The following is a 20,014-nucleotide window of genomic DNA, read 5'->3' on the forward strand; positions in this document are numbered from 1 at the left end:
CTATAGTACATTCTCAAGTGTTGCCATTAATACTGGGCTCAGGTACTTGAACTCGCTGAGCTTCCGTTTCTTAAATATTGGAAGAGTAATGGTAATTCTTATGGGTAGGTTTGATTAGGCTAAATAAAATACTGTGCTGAACACAACATCTGTAATGCAGGGAGCAACCCACAAGTATGAGCTATTATTAAGTATTAGACAACATTTAGCAATAGTCACAAGCTGTTTAAATTCAGTGCTGAAGGGCCCATGGGAGAGGAACACAGAGAGTGATAAACCATAAAACTGTGCCATCTTGGTGAAGATGCCAAGGATAGAAATTACATAGGTAGAGTTTTTGCCTTAAGGTACAGCAAAGGGAATCTAATATAAGAATTCAAAAGAAGAAATAAAGTGAAAATGACTCTTCTTGGACTAAGAGCAAGTTCCCAGAGTTCAAACTAATTAAACATTGAGTGTCTGTCTCAAAACAAGACACTTGCCTTAGCGTGAAAGGCACAGATAAAAGTCAGGCATCTGTGAACTGGGGTAGGGACAACTACATCTTTTATTTTCACTAATCTCTAATGGAAATTCACTTTCTCCTATTTTGAATTTAATAATTCACAGAGCATAGCCAAAGGTGTTGTGCTCATTCACATTACTCATATCACATTACCGTGCTTGCAGATATCCCCAAAATACCATTTAAACTCAAGAGTCATTTGAAATGATGACAGGGAGGTGTGAATGAAGAAGCCATATGTTACCACAGTGCAAGCTGGTTGCTTAAAACGTTTGGTAAGTTCAACACAATTGCTTTTCTTTGTAATCCTTCGTATTATATTTTAAAACTTAAGAACATTATTCTGTGGGGGATCCACAAGCATGGGGTCCACAAGATGACAGCGTCCTGGGCGCAGAAAAGTTAAGAGCCCTTGGTAAGAGTGTGCACTCTAGAGCCAGACAGCAAAGGTTGAACCCTTTCTCTGTTCCTTACCAGCCAGGAGACCTGGGCATGCCACTCAGCTTCTCTGGGTTGCTCTAGTGTCCTCCTGTGTAAAACAGGGCTGAAGGCTGTTGTACGGTACACCCGAGGAAACTGTCAACACCCAGAACAGTGCCTTGTGGGTAGTAAGCCCTCAGTAAATCAGCCAGTAGCAGAAAAGCGTCTGATGTGAGACTGGACAGGAGAGAGGATTTGTACAGCATAGGTTGGGGTTTACATGCCAGATGATTTCCCAAGGAAGAGAGAAATAAAACATTAGGTTGTGAAGAGGTAGGCACACTATGGGACTGGAGGTAAAGTCATTCATTCATTCATTCATTCATTCATTCATTCAATAAAGGTTTCTTGAATGCCTACTATGTGCCTCTCAACACTTTCCCTAACACGTGTGGGGCCTGGAGCAGGTGTAGAAATGAGACTCTCATGCCGTATGTCTCAATATTTAAAAAATGGCAAATCAAGTCACGAAGTGTTAAACATGTTCTGTTCACCTACTTCAACACAGAAATCTTCAAAATAACAAAAAAATTATTGTTTGTATGTGACAAAGTTTGAAAATATCAAAGATGACTGAGTTTAATTATTGCAGGAGTCTAAATGTTCTTCGATGGCCTGGAAATGTTTGAATGGGTGTTTATGGCACACTTAAAAGGTAAATAAAACTTGTTTTTCTTGCCTTCATTTCATTTGTTATAATTGAGAATTTCACATAATTTGTTGATAATACTGACGTAAGAGATTAAAAAATAAAATATAATTGTATACTCAAAGTATATAGGATTTGTATGTAGGCAATGTGAAAGTATGTAGAATTTTAAAATTATTTTTCATGTTTGCTTTTAAAAATATTTTTCTTCTAAAAGTTTCAAAAGTACTTATTCAAATGAAATAGAATTGATAACTATGAAATATCTAAAAATTTTAAAGGCTTTTTACTGTTAGAAATTTAATTGAATTTTATTAAATATTTCTATAATAATTAAAACGGTGCCGTTCTGGGGTTCAGTGTCTTTCTAGTAGCTGATTCTAGTAAAGAACCTGTATTACAGGGGAAGCTGGTTAGCTCAGTTGGTTAGAGCGTGGTGCTGGTAGCACCAAAGTTGCCGGTTCAATCCCCGCATGGGCCGCTGTAAGCTGCGCCCTCCTTAAAAAAATAAAAATACAAATAAATTGCAAAAAAAAAAAAAAAAAACCAACACACAACCTGTATTGCAGTTCTGATGTGACTTACTACATATATACATCAGAGTGTTAGGAACTTTCATATTGCAAAGGCTTCCTCAGACTTCAAGAGCAACTGTGGTCAATTCCATGCTAATTCACGAGGACTTCCAGAACCACAAACAGGGACATAAATGGGATCGAGCAGGTGGACACGTGGGACTTCTGGGAAACTATACTTTCCACAGGATTCTTGCGTAGTCATAGATTACGCAGGAATCTATTCAGTCCTTGGAATCTGAGAAGGATTTGACAAACCAGTGTGCCTTTTCCCTGCTCCGGTACCATATTCTCCCTGCTCTCTGAGGCGGTGCTGCTGGAGCACAGCCCAGAAACGCTGTCCCCTGGTGTTTCCAAGACACAGAACAAGAACTGTGGGAGTTCACCTGTTGACTGGCAGTGTTAGCCCCGAGGGCAGTGGAGCCGAGGATAGAGTATGTGTCCTCTGTGCCAGATTTCCAGTCACAGAGGCTCCCGTTGTGTGTGTGTGTGTGTGTGTGTCTGAAATTTGTGGGGCCCTGCCCTGGACAGAACGTATTTTATTTAACAGTGTACTTAGCTTGACGTGTACCATCTAAATATTTGGATATGTGGGATGTGGGCCTCCATTTGCACTGTTGCCCTGGACATGCAGTGTCAGAAGTGGTCTGAAGTCGGAAGTGAAAATTTATGAGTCATTAACATATATGTGGATGTCACACAGAGAAAGTGAACAGGGGAGGAAAAGTGAATGTGGTGACTGCTAACATCCCAGCTTTCCTTACAATATACGCTTCCTTCTCTCCCTACTCCACCCCCTTCCACTTTTCTCATTTTCCACTCATTTTCTTATTTCCAATTCCTTTGTAATGTGCTCCTTCCCCTGCCTCAGAAGTCCCCTCGGCATCACAGGTGTCATACACGTAGATCTCTAACAGTGACAATTGCCTGGACTGGATGGATGCTTGGAGTAGGGGTCGGGACACTGCATATTAAAAGAATCGATCTTTCGGGAAATAAAAAGTATAAATAGTGGGCACTCCATGGATAAGATTGCCTCTAAGATGTGTCCTGGGGTGACGAGAGCATATTTTATAGAAAGCTTATTTTGAGGGGCTGGTTTTCCTTCTCTTTATAAATGTTGCCTCTGTCTTGTTTAGAGTAGTTGAGCCTTCGTACTCTTTGGCCTCAAAACATACTCGTACTCACTTGAAATAGTCAATAGACCTGTAGTCAGTAAAAATAAAACAAAATCTATTCTTTGACTTAGGATGAGATGTTTAGAAAGTGATGAAACATATTATTGCGAGAACTGCTCAAGTGTTGAAGTTTGCTTGGGGTCATCTCTGATTTATTTGGAAAGCCTTCATGGAAGAGGGGAACTTTTTGGTTGTATTTGAAAGATTAGAACACTAAAATGAATAAAGCAATTTGATATGTATTTTAAAGCAAATGAAAGTTGTACCGAAAGAGTACACATTTGCCCACTTAGATAGTACGTACACCTGGTTAACTCTAGAATTTGCCTTAGCTTTCCTATGATGATTTTCTTACACAAGAATGTGGTGACGTGAATGTTAATAAAAGTCTTTAAACACCTGCATGAGCTGTCATGGCCTTCAGGAGACTGATTCTGAAGTGCTTGATTTTGTTGAACTGCAGGCTGGTAAAAATAATCTTGAGAATCTTTGAGCTCCATGAAGACTTTTATGTCACTGGCTCAGCTTGAAACAGTGAGCTAATTATTGTGCTGGGAAACTGCATACATCATTTTCAGGGGAGGTAACATCTCTGCCCACAGAATACCCAAAACGTAGATGAGTAGCATTTAGTGCTGAAAATCTAGCCGTTAAATGTCATGCTGCTGTGTTAAACACAAAGTACCACATGTAAATGAGGAGGCCACTTGGTTAGATCGTGACTTTGAAAGTGTTAGGAAGTGGTCAGCACTGTAATCCTACATTCAGCCAACTCCACTGATGTGAATGGAGCAGATCCCACAATTACCAAAGGGCAAGTGACTCTCAGAATTGCAGAATAAAGTCCATGCATTTTTCTCCTCTGTCGCTACTTGCTCTGGGTTGTTCTGCTGGTGATCAGTGTGAAAGGCTAGGACAGAAAGATTTCAAAACAATAAATGTCATATTAATAATGATTATGTGCTTGAGACCTCCATGCCAGGCATTGAGCTAAGTATACCATGTTCATTGTTTCATTTTCTCCTCACTAAATGAGGATGAGATACAATGTTACCATATCTGTAAGGTATGGTTGGGAAAATTGAGACTTCGGGAGGTTAAGAATGTTGCCCAAGGTCCTATGACCATCAGTGGTCACGATGAGCCTAGATTCCATCCAGGTCAGACTGACAGCAAAACTTGGCGTCTTAATCATGTCCTGTACTCTACTGCTCCATGACATGGGGGAGGGGGTGGTAAAATTGGGGTAAGGGCAGCAAATGAAAACCACAAGGAGATGCCACCTCAAGCCTACTAGGATGGTGATAATAAAACATTTTTTTAAATTAAAACAAACAGAAAAATAACAAGTGGTAGCAAGGATCTGGAGAAATGGGAACCTTTATACACTGTTGGTGGGAATGCAAAATGGTGCAGCTGCTGTGGAAAACAGTCTGGCAATTCCTCAAAAAGTGAAACAATTCCCATGCAATGCAGCAATTCCACTCCTAGGTTTACACCCGAGAACTGAAAACATGTTCATCCAAAAACTTGTACTCAAACGTTCACAGCAGCATTATTCGTAATCATCAGAAGGTAGAAACAGCGCAAACGGCCATCAGCTGTTGAGTGGATAAACAAAACGTGGTCCGTCCATGCGATGGAAGGTTAGTCAGCCATAAAACAGAATGAAGAATGAAGCACTGATACATTCTATGACTTGGATATATTTTGAAAACATTGTGCTAAGAAAAATAAACCTGATACAAAAGAGCAAATATGAAATATCCAGAATAGGATAATCTACAGAGACAGAAAGCAGATTAGTGGTTGTCAAGGCCTAAGGGGAGGGGACTGGGAAGTGACTGGGGATGCATATGGAGTTTCTCTTTGGACCGAAGAGAAGGTTCTAGAATTATGTACAGGTGATGGTTGTGCAGCATAATGAATATACCAACATCTACTGAAATGTACACTTGAAAATGGTGACTTTCAGTTATATGAACTATATCTACTTTTCAAAAAGGGCAACTTTCGGTCAGATCCGGGAGGTTCTTGAATACTGGGCTATAGGGCTCCAGGTTCTCTTTTGTGGACAAAAGGGAGCTACTGAAAGTTTCTAAGGCCAGTGGCATGACAGAGTCATATAAAGTGCTTATTTAGCACATAGCAAATGTTTAATACATATTAGCTTTCTCCTCCTCTCCCTTCACCCCCCAATTCAAGACCAAACCTCCATGTCTCCTGTGGGGGAAGAAGCTCCTTTCTGTTTAGATCCTGTTGGAAAACCCACCTGGTTTAGTCAAAACGACTTTTTTTTTTTTTTTTAATATTTTATTGGGGAAGGGGAACAGGACTTTATTGGGGAACAGTGTGTACTTCCAGGCCTTTTTTCCAAGTCAAGTTGTTGTCCTTTCAGTCTTAGTTGTGGAGGGCGCAGCTCAGCTCCAGGTCCAGTTGCCGTTGCTAGTTGCAGGGGGCGCAGCCCACCATCCCTTGCGGGAGTGGAACCGGCAACCTTGTGGTTGAGAGGACGCTTTCCAACCAACCGAGCCATCCGGGAGCTCAGCGGCAGCTCAGCTCAAGGTGCCGTGTTCAAACTTAGTTGCAGGGGGCAGAGCCCACCATCCCTTGCGGGACTCGAGGAATTGAACTTGCATCCTTGTGGTTGAGAGCCCACTGGCCCATGTGGGAATCGAACCGGCAGCCTTTGGAGTTAGGAGCATGGAGCTCTCACCGCCTGAGCCACCGGGCCGGCCCCGTCAAAACCACTCTTGCTGTTAGTTCCTCTGATGTCTTCCTGAGGACACTCAATGCAGGACAGGTTCACCTAGCCTCTCAAACACCCTTTTTCCTCCTCCTCCCTCCTTCTCTCCTGCTTCTCTGATTGCTCTCATCCTCCTCTTTTTTTTTTCTTTGAACATTTTTTTTTGTTTGAAACAACACTTTCTAAAAAGCCTTCCTAGATCTCAACTTCATCAACGTAACCTGGCCATATAAATTCTATGCCTCCCTTTGTTGCCCTTCCCCTCGGTTTCTCTCTTTCCTCCTCCACCTCAAGGAGCACGATGTAAAGGAGTCAGGTTGTCCTGGGTTCTAATCCCCGCTCCACATCCTGCTCATTCTCGATGTTCTCATTTGCATAATGGCGTTTCAATGATAAAAAAAAAAAGTAAGAATAGTACTATCAATTCCTTGGCTTCTTTTGAGGACAGCGTTCATGAAAGTGCTTACCGGATGCCTGGTACGTCAGCTGGCCTCACAAATGACAGCGACAGCAACACGATTACAGAGGGAGGGGGCCCTGTGTGGCACAAGGGCTGGTCCTTATTTGGAACACGTTCATCTGTCAAATCTCAAGTATTTCAAGTAACACATAAAGTGACAAAATCCTTTTCCCAAAGGCGTCTGAGGAAATGTCCTCACAGTAATGACAGCTTCCAAGAAATGATTTGAAATGTCATTATTAAGTGGGGACGGGGAGATTTTTTGGTCAGTGATGGCAGAGTGCTGGGGATTTCCCACGAGGCCCCGCCCCCCTCACAAGCCACTGAAGCGTGTGTGTTTCTAACCTGCAAACTACTCTCACTGTAGAAACATCAGGCTTGAAGATCAAGTGGAAAGTTTTTCACCAGCGCTAAGATCTCAAGGTTTGTCCTTTTGGGGACTCGAGATGGGGTAATAGAAGCTTTGTTTTCTTTGTACTTTTCTAGACTTTTTTCCCTCCTAATTTCTGATAACGTCTCTTCCAGAGCCTATTAAAAAAAGATCAAGAGAGTTTTTTTTTTAATTTCTTAGTTTTGTTACTATTACAAGCTTCAAATCTCAAAATGGGCAAATATGTGTCTGTTAAGAAAAATGGGATAATGAGTTGAGCCAGAGAGGTGTTTCAACATTTGAGCGTTAAGTGTTGAAATTTCCACATGCTGTTCAGACAAATAGCAGTAATGAGATCCCTTCTCATTGAGCTGAACTGTTAGATGCCACTGACACATTCTTTTTAAGGACTAATATTTCAGGAGCAGGAAGTAACTGGCATTGTTGAAACCTGGATGCTAATGCTAAGTAGCCATGAAAGTCCCCAAAATTCTTGCTATTGTTTTTTCTGCATTTCAGCAAAACATATTGGCAAGTGAACCCTTAGCCGTTGGCAAACATGCACAAGCTGTGTGTTTAGTTGTGCTTGTCTTCATAGAAGTTTCTGTTAATTTGCTGCCTGTCCCACAATTCTCCTTCATTAATTGTTCCTGAAAAACCCTCAGTGATGGTCTCATGGCATTGTACACGTAATGGCTGAAATGTAGGTAAGTCTGAAAGGAGAAACCATCGCATTCTTGGAAATGTTTACCTTTTGCAGAGTGGTATCTCTGAAACAGCCACTTGGATTCAAATTCTTTCGGAATCTGCTCTGCTAGTAGTGTGTTCACGCGAGATTTCATCATGGGAAGTGGCTATTATTACAATGTGGTGGCCATTGTGCTGTTGGTCATGAGTTTGAAGAGGACGAGATCAACGCAGGACTCCTGTCGTAACTGCCCAGCTGGTAAGAACCGAATGAACATGTGTGTTTGATCTGTTCTGTTGAAAACATGGTTCAGGTAGTCCGGTAGTCAGAGCCGTCAGGCTCTGTTTCAATGACCTTTTATTCATTCATTTACAAACATCCCTTGCAGGCTACAGCTTAGCTATGTGAACACAGCCATGCCGCTTACTCTAGTGCCCCAGCTTTATCATCTGGGGATAGAAAGAGAACCGATTTTGTACAATTGCTGGGAGAACCATGAGATGGGCTTACCACAGTGCATGGCACATGGCAGGACCTCAGTAAATATTAGCTTTGGGTATGAGGACCTGAGATTGATCTGGGGGGACAGCAGGGTATAAGCAGCAGGCAGCAGGGGGAACAGAGTGGGGAAAGGCAGCCAGCTTTAAGTTTTAGTGTACCCCTAAAGGACGTTGATCTCTTCCTCAATCCCATCATGCTGAGCTCCTGGATCCATCAAGAGAAATCATTCTGTTTCATTTGCTAGATAAAGGAAACCTTTTTCTTTCTGTGGATTTCTTTGTTGCAGTAGCTATACTTTGTTACTCTTAATTCTGTAACTAGGCTGAGGACAATCTTGCAAGTGTATAATTTTAAAAAGTCAATCAGCAAAATAAGGTCTATCACTGTGGCACCTAGAAGACTCATCATTGTTTCATAGTCTAGTTTCCTTGTAAACCTCACCATGCTTCAGGTGATAATAGTCCATTGTCAAACATGTACAGCTGTAATCTCCCCTCTTTAGGTACTTTCTGTGGGAAAAACAAGGATCCGATTTGCATTCCCTGCCCTACAAATAGTTTCTCCAGCACAAGTGGACAGAAGGCCTGTGACATATGCAGCCAGTGTGCAGGTAGGATTTAAAAGCTGTGTTTTTCGCCTGGGGACATGTTGGGAAGACAAGCTTTTATTCCCTAGTGTACTGGTCTCCACTGAAAGTCCTAAGTGTCAGAGATGCTGGTTCCCCTGTCAAGAGGCAGGTCCAGTAAAATTACTGACTGTAATAACAATTACTTGTGGATTGAGCTTTTTCAATTTTAGAGGAAACATTCATTTGACAAGAGAGAAAATTTTAATTAGCAAAATGTAAAAATGTCTTCTATTGGGGTTTTTTCAAGTAAACTGTATACTCTAAGGTCACCGGGACCATCATAAGTAGAGTGAGCCTGGTTTTTATTGCACAACATACATTTGCCTCTTGGATTTGGAGGTCAAGTGTACTGTAATGTTGGGGGGCTTTGTAGGTGTTTTCAGGACTAAGAAGTCGTGCTCCCCGACCAGCAATGCCGAGTGCGAGTGTGTCTCAGGGTTCCACTGCCTGGGGGCGGGATGCGCCATGTGTGAAGAGGACTGCAAACGAGGTCAAGAGCTAACCAAAGAGGGTAGGTGTGGTCGCCTGCAGTCTAGCACAGGTCTGTTAACTAGACACATGTCCTTAGCGAGGTCTTGGTCCTTTGAATATAAAATAACATGTAGATTTGTAGCCCCTTCAAGTACCAAGTCATGAACTGCTGAGTCACATATATGATATTTACCAACTATTTTTCAATCAGTGGAAATAATTTGAAATCACGACACTTGTTATTCCCCAGGACCATGCATTTTCATACTTTCTATACATACAGATGCCACACTGTGTACAATTAGAAAAACACTTCAGTCTTGTTGGGGTTTTGTTTCAAGAATGGTGGAACCATCTGTATAGATTGAATTAAGTGACTGACTTTATGATGTGATTTATGTTGAACACCGGGAAAGTTGTGAAATGATGAAAATTCTCCCATTTTTATTTATTATTGCTTTCATTTTTACGCAAGGTTGTAAAGACTGTGACTTTGGGACATTTAATGATCAGAAACACGGTGTCTGTCGACCTTGGACAGAGTATGTATCATTTCCATTTCCTCACAAAACAACCTGGGTTAACTTTTTTAAAGACAACGAAGGTCATCACTGAAGCTTTTAAAAATCTATCGAGTATAGACATAGGATAACGTGCTATTCGGCAGCGTGGGAACAGCGTGGGTAACAGTGACTCGACACGCAAAGTGGGCATTTTCTCCAGAAATGATGCCCAGAGCATAGACCCGAGTTGCCACTGAACCTCGTTACCACCCTGGTGTTCTTCTCTTTCCTTTTGCTCCCTCTGCTGCCTCTGACCTGCCCTCACTGATCAGCTCGTCTTTAAGCCTGCAGGGTCAGCACTGAGAAAGAGAGTAAAGTACACATCCTACCCACCAAAACATAGCCTGGACATGGGCAAACATGACCCTCACAGGTAGTAGAAGCTGCCAGCTGTGTACGTGGGAATATTCCTGTTGACTTGTGCGACCCAGACCAGAGCTACTCAAAGTGGGGTCTGGGGACAGGTACTCGCCTGCGGACGGGCTGTCATCTGTCCACACAGCGAGAGCGCTTTAGGCATTAAGGAAAAGCACTTGGAAACCTTTTTTTAAAAATTATTTTAATTTTACTGGGGAATATTGGGGAACAGTGTGTTTCTCCAGGGCCCATCAGCTCCAAATTGTTGTCCTTCAGTCTAGTTGTGGAGGGCGCAGCTCACTGGCCCACATGGGAACTGAATCGGCAACCCTGTTGTTCAGAGCTCGCGCCTTAAGCAATTGAGCCATCCAGCCGCCCTGGAAACTTTTTTTTTTTTAAGATTTTATTGGGGAAGGGGAACAGGACTTTATTGGGGAACAGTGTGTACTTCCAGGACTTTTTCCAAGTCAAGTTGTTGTCGTTTCAATCTTAGTTGTGGAGGGCGCAGCTCAGCTCCAGGTCCAGTTACCTTTGTTAGTTGCAGGGGGCGCAGCCCACCATCCCTTGGGGAGTCAAGGAGTCAAACCGGCAGCCTTGTGGTTGAGAAGACGCGCTCTAACCAACTGAGTCATCTGGCCACCCTGGAGCTGAGTGGCAGCTCATTGACTTCATTCTAGTTGTGGAGGGCGCAGCTCACTGGCCCACATGGGAATCAAACCAGCAGCCCTGCTGCCCAGAGCTCACGCTCTAACCAACTGAGCCACCTGTGCACCCTAGAGAGATTTCTAACTTGCCCGAGGTCATTCCGCTAAGGGCCAGACCCAGGGCTCAAAGCCTGGTGTGTCTGATGAGAACACATCAGAGGGTTAGGAACTCCTAACCCTTAGGCTAAGTTGTCTGCCCTTCATTTGTGCCAGAGATGGTCCAATTTGCTTAAGAAGTTGGATGGGGTGGGGGAGTGAAGGGGGGTGGAGGGGGAGGTGAGAGACTAACCAGGTAAAGCAGTCTGAACTGAGCTGTCACGGGACAAAGCTCCCAGCCTGGGGAAAAAGAAGAGTTCCGTTAGGTGAGTAGAGGAGGGATGAATTGTGGAAAGCGGTGAAAGCTGCGGCAAAGCTGGAGGAAGCCAGACGGTCAAGTGGAGGATTTTCAGAATATCTCTATGAACTCAGAACCACAAATCTCTGTGACTAGGTTGCTTGACTGGGTGGAAAATGTCAATGTTTTTAATTACACTGATCTGTACCTGAATTAATTATTTGAACTCTTTTCATTGGATTGTCTAAGCTGTTCTTTGGATGGAAAGTCTGTACTTGTAAATGGAACAAAGGAAAGGGACGTGGTATGTGGACCAACTTCGACCGACTTCTCTCCAGGGACATCCTCTGTCACCACGCCTATCCCTGCGACAGAGCCAGGTAGCTGGTGTGTTGGCTGTTAAATCACTGTGATTGTGTCATGGTTGTCCCCACTGGAATCTAAATCACCCCAATACCATGAGGTCTTACACCTCTGCCTGCAGCAGGCACCTCCCGTCTTTTATCCTGGCATCAAAGGACCCATCCAGTTTTTGAGGTGTTTGTCATTTAGTCTGAGATACACATTAGTCAACAAAGCAAGGTGAGATGTACAAACACATACTATACCTTTGATAGTGCCAAGTAAAGGGGAAGGCCTCTGGGAAAATGATTAATGTGGTTTTTGTTTTCTTTCTTTCTTTTTTTGTTTTTTTTTTTGTTTTGTTTTCTTAACGCCCAGGCAAGTTTACTAGGTTTGCTGGCTGGAGATGCCCAAGGCCCCACTTCTCCGCGTAATCAGGGGTTTACAAATGTAAACATACATGTACTACACTCGTAAAACTGCACCGCTGCACGCGTTTCTCCTTTTGTTCTTTTTTCAAGGTCACACCCCCCAGGTCCTGGTCTTCTTTCTTGCACTGACATCCACAACAACGCTGTTCCTGGTGTTCTTCCTGGCGCTTCATTTCTCTGTGGTCCAGCAGGGCAGAAAGAAACTCCTGTACATATTCAAGCAACGTAAGACTAACACAAATGTACTGGATCCTTGTGGCAAGGTTTTTTACAGTAGAAAGGGAAAGATGGTGGCTTTCTTGTAAGGTATAGGAACTAGATTAGTATGGCATGGTGGTTATCGAGCAGAGGCAGGCTTGCCCCCCAGGGGACATTCGACAACATCTGGAAACCACTTGAGCGTCACAAGCTGGGGTTGGGGAGGGAGAGCTACTGGCATCTAGTGAGTGGTCAGTGACGCAGCTCCACACCCTACGACACCCAGGCCAGCCCCACAACGAAGAGTTATGAAACCCCAAATGTCAATAGAGCTGAGGGGGAGAAAGCTGGCAATAGCAGGATGTGACCCCGCTAAGGGGTCTAGAAAAATGACAATTTAAGTAGGCTGCCGTCGTGGATACATGCGCACACACACAGCCAGTCAGTTGTGCAGACAGGACACTGGCAAAGAGGAATCAGAAAATCACGTTTGCTCAGAGAGCACTGACCGTCTTAACCTGAGCCAGACGTGAAATAGGGGGAGGCGTAGAGAACTCAGAGGAAGCCTGAAGTGGGCTGAACCTCATGGATTATTATGGCACCAACCTGGAGTCAATGAGAAACTTCAATAATGGATTCCCTTCTTGAACAAGATGCTGTTTCCATATGGAACTCGGCATGCCTCTGTCAAGTGCCTGGCAAGACTCAGCGCTCACTAAACGAAACCTATTAATATCTAATCAAAAAAGTTTATAGGTGGGGCAACCTGGTTGTTGTTGTTTTTTGTTGGTTTTTTTTTTTTTTTTTTTGGCTTTGTTTTGTTTTCCTGGAGGCCAGAACCACAGATACAGGCTATGATAAGAGGGATAGATGGAGTGCTCCAAGAGTGCTGTAGTGTAACCCGAAACATCATCCTAACACTGACGGGGTCCGTTTGGAGGCTGTTACAGTTATTAGTCAAGTCTTATCCACAGCTGCACTGCACTAATTTGTATAAAGGTTCTTTAGAAAACAATATAACACCTCTTTACACTGTGAAATATACAAGGAAAAAAACACATGCTTGTAAAGTTGAACAAATTGTAAAATGAACACCTGCTCACCCTACCGGGGTCAAGAAATAGAGGTTGTCTGCTCCCCAGAAGGCTTCCTGCGTGTCCTTCCCGATGAACCGTCCCTCACCACCCACGCTAACCACATCTAGATTTTTATGGTATTCATTTCCTTGCTCTTTTATATAGTGTTGCTTTCTAACAGCACAGTTTAATTTGGCTGCTTGTGAACTTTATACAAGTGGAATCACACTGTATCTATTCTGTATTTTCCTTCTTTTATGCAACATTGTATCATTATGATTCATCCAAGTGTTGCGTTTACCTTAGTTGATTTCCATTGTTGAATACTCTCTACCCAATGACTATACCATCAGTTGTCCATCCATTCCAATACTGAGGGACACTTGGGTTGTTTCCAGTTTAGGGCTATTACACACAGTGGTGTTTGAATGTTTTTGTCTGCTTATCTCAGTAGCAGTAATAGATAAGTACGTGCTTCTGTGTTGTGGTTGTTTTTAACCTAGAAACAAAATTGCTGGGATATGTTTGGTCCTTAGTAGATATACCAAATCTTTTCCAGAATAGTGGGACCTCATTTACACTTTCCCAGCAGCATATGAAGAGTTCCTTTTACTCCAATTCTTGCTGGTTTTTACTCCAATAAATTGGTGTTATCAGATTTCTTAATTTTTATCTATCTGGTGGGTGGATAGATTTCACTGTGGTTTTAATTTGCATTTCCATGATTTCTAGTGATATGAGACATTTTTTCATGTTCTAGTGGCCATTGGGATTTCGTCTTTTGCGAAGTGCCTGATCAAGCCTTTTGTGCATTTTTCTATTAGGTTGTCTGTCCTTTCCTTATTAATCTCTAGGAATCCTTCTTCCTTATCTTTTCCCATGAACCTTTGCTGTTTGATTGTCATGATTTTCAAAAGTATTTATGAGTAATCAGTGAGTTGCAATGGAACTATATTCTATTTAGAAGTTTTTTAGGACATTTTTAGAAACTTTCTATTTTGAAATAATTAGAGTCACCGGAAGTTGTAAAGAGTGCAGAAAAGTGTCATATGCCATTCATGGGTTACATTTTCTGTAACTACAGTACAATGTCAAAACCATGCCACTGGCACAGTGCATTGTGTGCAAATACTTATGTGTCATTTTATAACAAATGTAGATTGGTCCTAACTACCAGTCCAGTCAAAATACAGGACGATTCCATCACCACAAAGATCTTCCTCCTTCTAGTCTGTCATGTCACATCCACTCCCTCTGCCCCTACGACCCTTAACCCCTGGCAGCCACGAATCTGTTTTCCATCTTTACAAGTTTGTCATTTCAAGAATGTTATATAAATGGAATCACACAATATGTAAACGGATCTTTGGAGACTGGCTTTTTACACTCAGTTTTATGCCATTGAGATCCATCCTAGTCATTATGTGTTTCTATATTTCACTTTTTTTTCTTTAATTGCTGACTAGTATTCCATGGTGTGGTTGTACCAGTTTGTTTCACCATTCACCTACTGAGAGACATTTGGGCTGTTTCCAGTTTTTGACTATTGCATTTAAAGCTGCTATGAATAATCAGGTACAGGTTTTTGTGTGGACTTAAGTTTTTGTGTCTCTAAGATAAATGCCCAGGAGTGCAATTGCTAGGTCCTATGGTAAGTATATGTTTAGGTTTTTAAGAAACCACCAAACTATTTTCCAGAGAACTGTACATGTCATATTCCACCAGCATTGTAGGAGAGATCAGTTTCTCCTCACCCTTGCCAAGATTTTGTGTTGCCATGGTTTCTTACTTCATGTGTTGTAATAGGTACCTAGTGTGACAACTCCTTGTGGTCTTAATTTTCCTTTCTTTCCCTAAGGGTTAATTTCCCTTTCCCATGAACCTCTTTTCATGTACTTATTTTCCATCTGTATATCTTCTTCAGTGAAATGGTCCTTCATGTCTTTTGCCTATTTTCCAATTGAATTGTTTGTTTGTTTTACTGTTGACTTTTGAGAGTTCTTTATATCTTCCAGATATAAGTCCTTTGTCAGCTTTGTGGTTTGTAAGTATTTTCTCCCAGTCTGTAGCTTGCCTTTTCATCCTCTTTACAGTGTCTTTTGCAGAAAAAAATTTTGATGAAGTCCAATTTGCCAATTCTTTTTTTTTTTTTAATTTATGGAATCATATCTTAGATGGCTTCACCAAGTGCTAGGTCACAAAGATTTAGATTTCCTCCTATGTTATCTTCTAAAGGTTTTACGTTGAAATCTATGGTTCATTTTCAGTTAAGTTTTGTTTAAAGTGTGAGAGTTTTAGATCCAGTTTTTTTTTCCCCCCTATGGATGTCCAATGGTTCCAGCACCATCTGTTGAAAACATTATCCTTCATTGAATTGCTTCTGTGCCTTTGTCAAAAATCGGTTGGCTGTACTTGTGTGGGGGCTGTTTCTGGTTTCTGTCTTCTGTTCTACTAATGTACATGTTTATTCTTCTGCCAATACCACACAGTTGTGTTTGTTGTCGCTATAAAACAAGTCTTAAAATTGGTAGAAGTTAGAATGTTCCTCCCACATTATTCTTCTTTTTCAAAATTGGTTTAGTTATTCCCGTTCCTTTGCATTCCATTTACATTATAGGATAATCTTATCTGTATCTACAAAAAGTCAGCTGGGATTCTGATAGCAATGGTGTTAAAACTGCACATCAATTTGGGGAGAATTGACATCTTTCCTATGTAAAGTATTCCAATCCATGAACATAGTATGTCTCTCCATTTATTTATATTTTCTTCGATTTATTTCATCAGCATTTTGTAGATTTTAGCGTACAAGTCCTGTACATGCTTTGTTAAATTTAAGCTTTGCTTTCAATTTTTGTAAACAACTGCAGGTGGTATTGTATCCTAAATTTTTGGTTTGCCCACATTTATTGCTACCAGATAGACATATAATTGATTTTTGTGGATTGATTTTGTAGCCTCTGATTTTTGCTGAACTCATTGATTAGTTCTAGGAGTATTTTGTAGATTTGTTTTGGGATTTTGTAAATAGACCATAATGCTATCTGCAAATACGGACAGTTTTATTTTTTCTTTCCATGTCTGTATGCTTTCTATTTCTTTTTCTCGGCTTACTGCATGGGCTAGAATGTCCAGTATTACACTGAATAAGAGTGATGAGAGTGACTATCCTTCCCTTGCTTCTAATTTTGGGGGGAAAGCATTCAGTTTTTCACCAGGATGTATGATGGAACCTGCAGATTTTTCAGTTGATCTTCTTTATCAAGTCAAGGAAGCTCCTCCTGTATTTCTAACTTTCTGAGAATTCTTCCCCCCCTCAAATCATGAATGAGCATTGAGCTTTGTCAAATGCTTTTTCTGCGTCAACTGAAATGATCATATAATTTTCTTCTTTATTTTGTTAAGATGATGGATCTCAGAGATTCATTTTTGAATACTGAATTCCCCCTTGCATCCCCGGACTAAACTCCACTTGCTCATAGTATATAATTCTTTTTATATCTTGCTGAATTCTATTTGCTGATACCTTGTTAAGAGTTTTTACAGCTATGTTCATGAGAGATATTAGACTGTAGGTTTATTTTCTAGTACGGTCTTTGTCTGGTTTTAGTAGCAGGGTATTACCGGCTTCATACAATCGGTTGGGACGTGACAGCCTACTGGTGTTTCTGAATGTCTTAGCAGTTTTTCATAAATTCTCGGAAATGGCGCAGTTGTTGGGTTTAGGTTTTTGTTTTTTGTTTTTTAGTAACAAGCATGTAAAATTGGGGTAAGGCCTTTTGCTTTATCAAAGCTATAAAAAACATCTGCTCAGGATTAAAAGCTGCTCAGCAGTATCACACATATTTCACAGTCACATATAAAAGAAAACCTGGGAGCAAATGCACAAATCAGTCATTTACTTACTAATAGATGGCAGTAGCAGGAGTATCTTTAACATCCTGGTGCCATAAGCACTTCACGTGAAAGAGTCTCTAATGCGTTATCTGAGTAACCCTCATTGAAACTACAGTTATGTTTGGGACATGACCATTTTAATGCGTTTCATGCTCAAGACTGTTTTTAGCCAGTGTCCAAAATAAAGACTACAGTTTTTCAGGACCAATCAAAGTATTTGGTCAAAAGAAAAACACTCTTCAATCCAATAACCCTGAGAAAAAGTTCACTCTTGCCATGATGTCTCTTGCTGATGAGTTGTTCACATGAAAGTAGAGAATGTCTGCTACTTAGAGATGTCCCCCGACTGTGATTTATAGAAAATGAATGTTAATTGATTAAAACACACAACCAAACATAAATATCTTTTAAATTACTTTTTAGCATTTATGAAGCCAGTACGAACTGCCCAAGAGGAAGATGCCTGTAGTTGCCGATTTCCGGAAGAAGAAGAAGGAGAATGTGAACTCTGACCTGAAATCCAAAAAGCTGTGGGGACGCTCTTGAGAAGAATCAAAGGACAAATACACATGACCCTGTTTTCATCTTTCTACACTGAAAACCACCATCCTAGATAACACCCAGTGTTAACCCCCGCAAGCTTCTTCTAACTGCTGATGAGTTGGCCTTTTAAATTGTACCACTTTTGACAGAACAGAAGATGGGACAGAGCTGGCTGGTGGTAAAAGGGACATTTTCTAGATACTGCTTGACAGGTTTGGGCTAGATTTTTTGAAATCCAAAGAGAACTGTATTTTAAATTTAATCATGTAGACCAATGGTCCAGCTAAAGTTATAATCAAAATCAGTTCAAGATTGTGTGTGTGTGCGTGCGTGCATGTGTGCACGCACGCACTCATGCATGCTAATATATTACAAGAAGCCATAAGGTGCGGGAAATATCCCCAACCAAATTTTCCATTAGTTCAGTCATTCAACACAATGACTTCCTCCATTGTCAGGGGAGAATGACAGCAGTGCCCAAGTTTTGAGTCAAGAGCAAAAAAATCTCAAGTGTTTTGGAAAGAGTTCAAATGTCCTCACATATCCTGTGTTTCTCTCCAGCCCCACAGCTCTGCCTATGTTCTACTCCCATCCGAGCCAGGGTTTATGTAGGTTTGTTTTTTTTTTTAAAGTGTGTTTTTCTAGGACCCATCGGTTCCAAATCAAGTAGTTGTTTCAGTCTAGTTGTGGAGGGCGCAGCTCACAGGGGCCCATGCGGGGATCGAACCGGCAACCTTGCTGTTAAGAACACTGCGCTCTAACCAACTGAGCTAACTGGCTGGCCCAGGGCTTACGTTTTTCGTTTTAATTCTTAAAGACTTTTAAAATAATATTTATACACATAAACTAATGCATGAAACAGGTATGAGGCAGTCATGGAATGAAGACCCCTGAGCCCAAACAGAGAGCTGGGGAAGGAGTTGCCAAACTCCCCGGGGTCAAATCTGAGACGCCAGGCTCCTTTGTATGGCCTCGGGGCTAAGTACAGTTTTCACATGTTTAAATGGTTTTAAACAGTCAAAAGGACAATATCTCATGGCATGTACAATTATATGAAACTCAAATTTCAGAGTTGGTAAATGAAGTCTTATTGGAAAACACAGTTTTTTACATATTGTCTACAGCAGCCATTGCATTATAGCAGTAGAGTTGAATAGTTATGACAAGAGACTCTAGGCCCACAAAGCATGAACTATTTAATGTCTAACCCTTTACAGGGCGAAGTCATGGTCATAGCGTCCATCTGTGCACTGCTTCTCCCCCTCATCTTCTGCCTACCTTCCCACACCCAGCCAACCTCTCTCATTAATGTTAAATCTATTATTTCCTTGCTTAAAAAAAATCATTTATTATATAATTATGTACCCTAAAACTATTTTATTGAGGTTTTTTATTTTTGAGCTTTCTGACAATGGTATTGTGCTGTGTGAAGCTTGCTTTACTGACTCAAAATTATATTTGTAAGACTCATCACATTGCTGTGTGTAGCTAGCATGCATTCGTTTTTAACTGCTGTATAATTTTACAAATATACCATCATTTATCAATCCATTTTCTAGCAAAGGACATGTGGGTTGCTTCCAGGTTTTTTATAATTATGAACATAGTTATGCATGTCCTTTTAAATGTTTCCTGTGTAAGGAGGCCTTGGGGGAAACTTTCTTAAGGTGGAATTTCTGGATCTTACGGCATCTGAGCTAGTACACGTATCAGTAAGTTATGCTTAGTTATGCAGAAATAACAAATGACCCCCCCCCCCAAATCTTAATGGATTACCACAAAACAACAGAGGTGCATTTCCTGCTGTCATTAGATACCCACTGCAGGTTGGCTGTGGCTCTCTCCCGTGTCATTTCCCCCTGGGCTTCAGGTGGAGAGAGCAGCTTCTGCTTGGAACATTGGTGGCGTTCAGATGCAGTGGGTTAGATTCTAACTTTTAGAGAAAGTCACACAGCCAAGCTGGGCATCAGGAGGGCAGAGAGTATCATGTCCACACAGGGAGGGGTAGAAAATATTTCTGGACAATAAAAAAGGCTGCTGTGGTGCCAGCTTGCTTTTCAAAGTGGTTGCTCTAACGTATGCTCTGGTCAGCGGTGTCTAAAGTGTCCCATTGATCCCCATCCTCCATACCCTCTGGTGTCATCACTCTTAATTTTGCCAATCCTAGTGGATTTAAGACAGCATCTCACAGTGGCCTTGTTTTGCATTTCCTTGATTACTAAGAGCATCCTGTCATTAAAGTCTTTTTATCCCACTTGTGTGCATGTGTGTATGTGTGTGTGTGCGTGTGTGTGTGTATGTGTATGTGTGTGTATGTA

The 20,014-nt window shown here is 41.5% G+C and overlaps 1 protein-coding gene across 1 annotated transcript; it reads left to right on the plus strand.

Annotated features, from left to right (window-relative positions):
• The first annotated feature begins 6,880 nt into the window (after nucleotides 1–6,880).
• On the plus strand, nucleotides 6,881–19,247 carry TNFRSF9 (TNF receptor superfamily member 9). Its single transcript, XM_019746678.2, has 8 exons — nucleotides 6,881–7,016; nucleotides 7,724–7,909; nucleotides 8,655–8,762; nucleotides 9,154–9,291; nucleotides 9,727–9,793; nucleotides 11,459–11,589; nucleotides 12,073–12,207; nucleotides 17,577–19,247. Exons 2-8 carry the CDS (start codon nucleotides 7,807–7,809, stop codon nucleotides 17,663–17,665), a joined length of 771 nt encoding a protein of 256 aa, XP_019602237.2. The 5' UTR covers nucleotides 6,881–7,016; nucleotides 7,724–7,806; the 3' UTR covers nucleotides 17,666–19,247.
• Nucleotides 19,248–20,014: the final 767 nt, after the last annotated feature.

This window comes from Rhinolophus sinicus, linkage group LG06, assembly GCF_036562045.2.
Source record: "Rhinolophus sinicus isolate RSC01 linkage group LG06, ASM3656204v1, whole genome shotgun sequence".
NCBI lineage: Eukaryota > Metazoa > Chordata > Mammalia > Chiroptera > Rhinolophidae > Rhinolophus > Rhinolophus sinicus.